The sequence below is a fragment of the Eriocheir sinensis genome, chromosome 37 (genome assembly GCF_024679095.1).
Source record: "Eriocheir sinensis breed Jianghai 21 chromosome 37, ASM2467909v1, whole genome shotgun sequence".
Lineage (NCBI taxonomy): Eukaryota > Metazoa > Arthropoda > Malacostraca > Decapoda > Varunidae > Eriocheir > Eriocheir sinensis.
The window spans coordinates 17,187,826-17,190,325 of NC_066545.1; the positions used below are offsets into that span (position 1 = coordinate 17,187,826).

Here is a 2,500-nt window from a genome sequence, read left to right on the forward strand (position 1 = left end):
ATACTTATTTATTTACTTTTATTTATTTCACGACACAACAGGGGGATTAAAAAGCAGTGGTAATGGGCTGCTTGTTCGTCTGTCTGTGTGTGGTGGTGGTGGTGGTGGTGGTGGTAGAGGTGGTGGTGGTGGTGGTGGAGATGGTTGTTATTTTTAGATAAAGCCTCGACCAATTATTTTTTTTTCTTTTTCTCATTATTATTTTTTTTTTTGGTCTTTTCAGATAACACACACACAACAATGGCACTCTCTCTCTCAAGTCCTGTTAATCTTCTTTATCTTTTTGTTTTTCTTTTCTGGCGTTTCATCTTTTTTTCTTTTTTCTTTATTTTCTTTTTATTTATCTTTTTCGTTTCTCGCTTCATCTGTTCGTTCGTTTGTTTGTCACTTCCTGGTTTTATTCTCCTCACCTTTTAGCTCTTTCTTTCTTTCTTTCTTTTTTCTCTTTCTTTCTTTCTCTTTCTTTCTTTCTTTCTTTTCTTTCTTTCCTTCTTTCGTATGCCTTCCACGGATCTCGGTCTCCAGTTTCTTCGTTTTCTTCGTTTATTTCTTTTCTTTTTTCTTCCTTCCTCCTTCTTTCTCCTTTCTTTCTCCACCACAACCACTTTCTTTTTTTCTCTTTTTTCCTTCTTTTCTTCCTTTCAAGCAACCACCACCACCACCACTATCCTCATCACTGCCTCCTCCTCCTTCTCCTCCTCTTCCTCCTCTTCTTCTTCCTCCTCTTCGCACACACTAACAAGCTGAACACAAAAGGGTCTCCTGTCTATGTAAGGAAATAACATGGAAAAGCACATCACCAATGTTTTGACTTACATCTTGAGTGTGTGTCTGTGTGTGTGTGTGTGTGTGTGTGTGTGTGTGTGTGTGTGTGTGTGTGTGTGTGTGTGTGTGTGTCTTTCTTGTTCTTTTTGTTCTTCTTCCTCCTCCTCCTCCTCTTCCTCCTCCTCCTGTCTACTTAATCTATCTATATTTTCATGTCTGTCGGTCTGTATGTTTGTATAACGTATGTATGTATGTACATATGTATGTATGTATGTATGTATCTCAACACTATCCATATATATATACACACACGTACGTACAGTCACACCCACCCTTACCTTACCTTAACTTAACCTAACCATAACCTTAATAGACCACATTTGCGCACGTATGACAACACAGGTCGCGGTATTTCGGCAGCTGGCAGTAGCGGTGGAGCACGGGCAGCTGGCAGAAGGGCGAGGCATCCCGGAGGCAGGGCTCGCTGGAGGGGCAGGGCGAGCCGAAGCACACCCTCTCCGTCCTCGGCTGCGGCCCACACTCGTACGTCACCTCGTTGCCGCCGCCGCCGACACACTCCCACTGGCGCGTCTGCACCCCCTCGCCGCACGTGGTGGAGCACTGGACGAAGGAAAGGAAGAAGAGTTATGGAAGGTGAGTTTGAGGAGAAGGAGGAGGTAGGCGAAGAGAAGAGAGCAGAAAGGGAGGTGTGTAGGTAAAAAGATGAGGGGAAAAAGAAGTGAAGAAAGAGGGGCGACGAAGCGAAGGAAACACCGAGGAAAAAGACGAAGAACACGAAAATGAAAAAGAAGAAGAGGAAAAAGAGGAAGAAGAGGAGGAAGAAGAAGGAGGTATGTAGGTAAAAAGAAGAGAAGGGAAATAAATGAACAAAGAGGGACAAGGAGGAGAAGAAAACACTGAGGAAAAAGAAAGAGGAAGAAGAAGAAAAAAAAGAGGAGGCGACGACACTCATCATCATAAGCATAATGCGTGGAGTGACGGGCATAATAATTTAGCGCAAGTTTGTTCGATTAATGGCAATTTTAATTCATTTAGGAGTAATTACTGGTTAGGAGGGAGGGAAGGGGGAGGAGGGAGGGAAAGGAAGGGAGAGAGGGAGATAGTATAAGGGAGGGAGAGAGAGTGTGTGAGAAGGGGAGGAGGAGGGAGAGGGAGGGGGACAGTGGGGGGGAGGGGTAATTAATGGGCCAGACATTATTTATTTATCTATTTACTCACGCAGGGAACGAATCAATTAGTTTTATTTTATTTATTTATTTATTAATTTATTGATGTTTGTTTGTTCGAGCGATTCAGTTACTCGTGATTATTTTTTCATGTTTGTTTATTGTCGTTCATTTGTTGTTGTTGTTGTTGTTGTTGTTGTTGTAATAATAAATAAACACGACCTGATTGGCTAAAATCCTAACCTAACGCGTCCGAAACCGTTGAAAGCTTCGTAATATTACATGAAACACGACCTGATTGGCTAAAAAACCTAACATGACGCGTCCGAAAACATTGAAAGCTTCGTAATAATAAATGAAACAGGACCTGATTGGCTAAAGTGCTAATGTGTCCAAAAACATTAAAACTCATCTTATTAATATATGAAACACGACCTGATTGGCTTAAAACCTAACATGGCGCGTCCGAAACCGTTGAAAGATTCGTAAATATAAATGAAACAGGACCTAAAATGTTAATGTGTCCGAAAACATTAAAACTCTTCTTA

At 41.7% G+C, this 2,500-nt stretch overlaps 1 protein-coding gene across 2 annotated transcripts in view; it reads right to left on the reverse strand.

The window, feature by feature from the left end:
• Positions 1-418: 418 nt before the first annotated feature.
• LOC127008420 (A disintegrin and metalloproteinase with thrombospondin motifs 2-like) overlaps positions 419-2,500 on the reverse strand; it is a 132,029-nt gene continuing 129,947 nt past the window's right edge. For both annotated transcript variants that reach the window (XM_050880567.1, XM_050880566.1), the window contains one exon: positions 419-1,386. In XM_050880567.1, the coding sequence (XP_050736524.1) occupies positions 1,132-1,386 (255 nt within the window). In that variant the 3' untranslated portion in view covers positions 419-1,131. The remainder of the gene's footprint in view (positions 1,387-2,500) is intronic.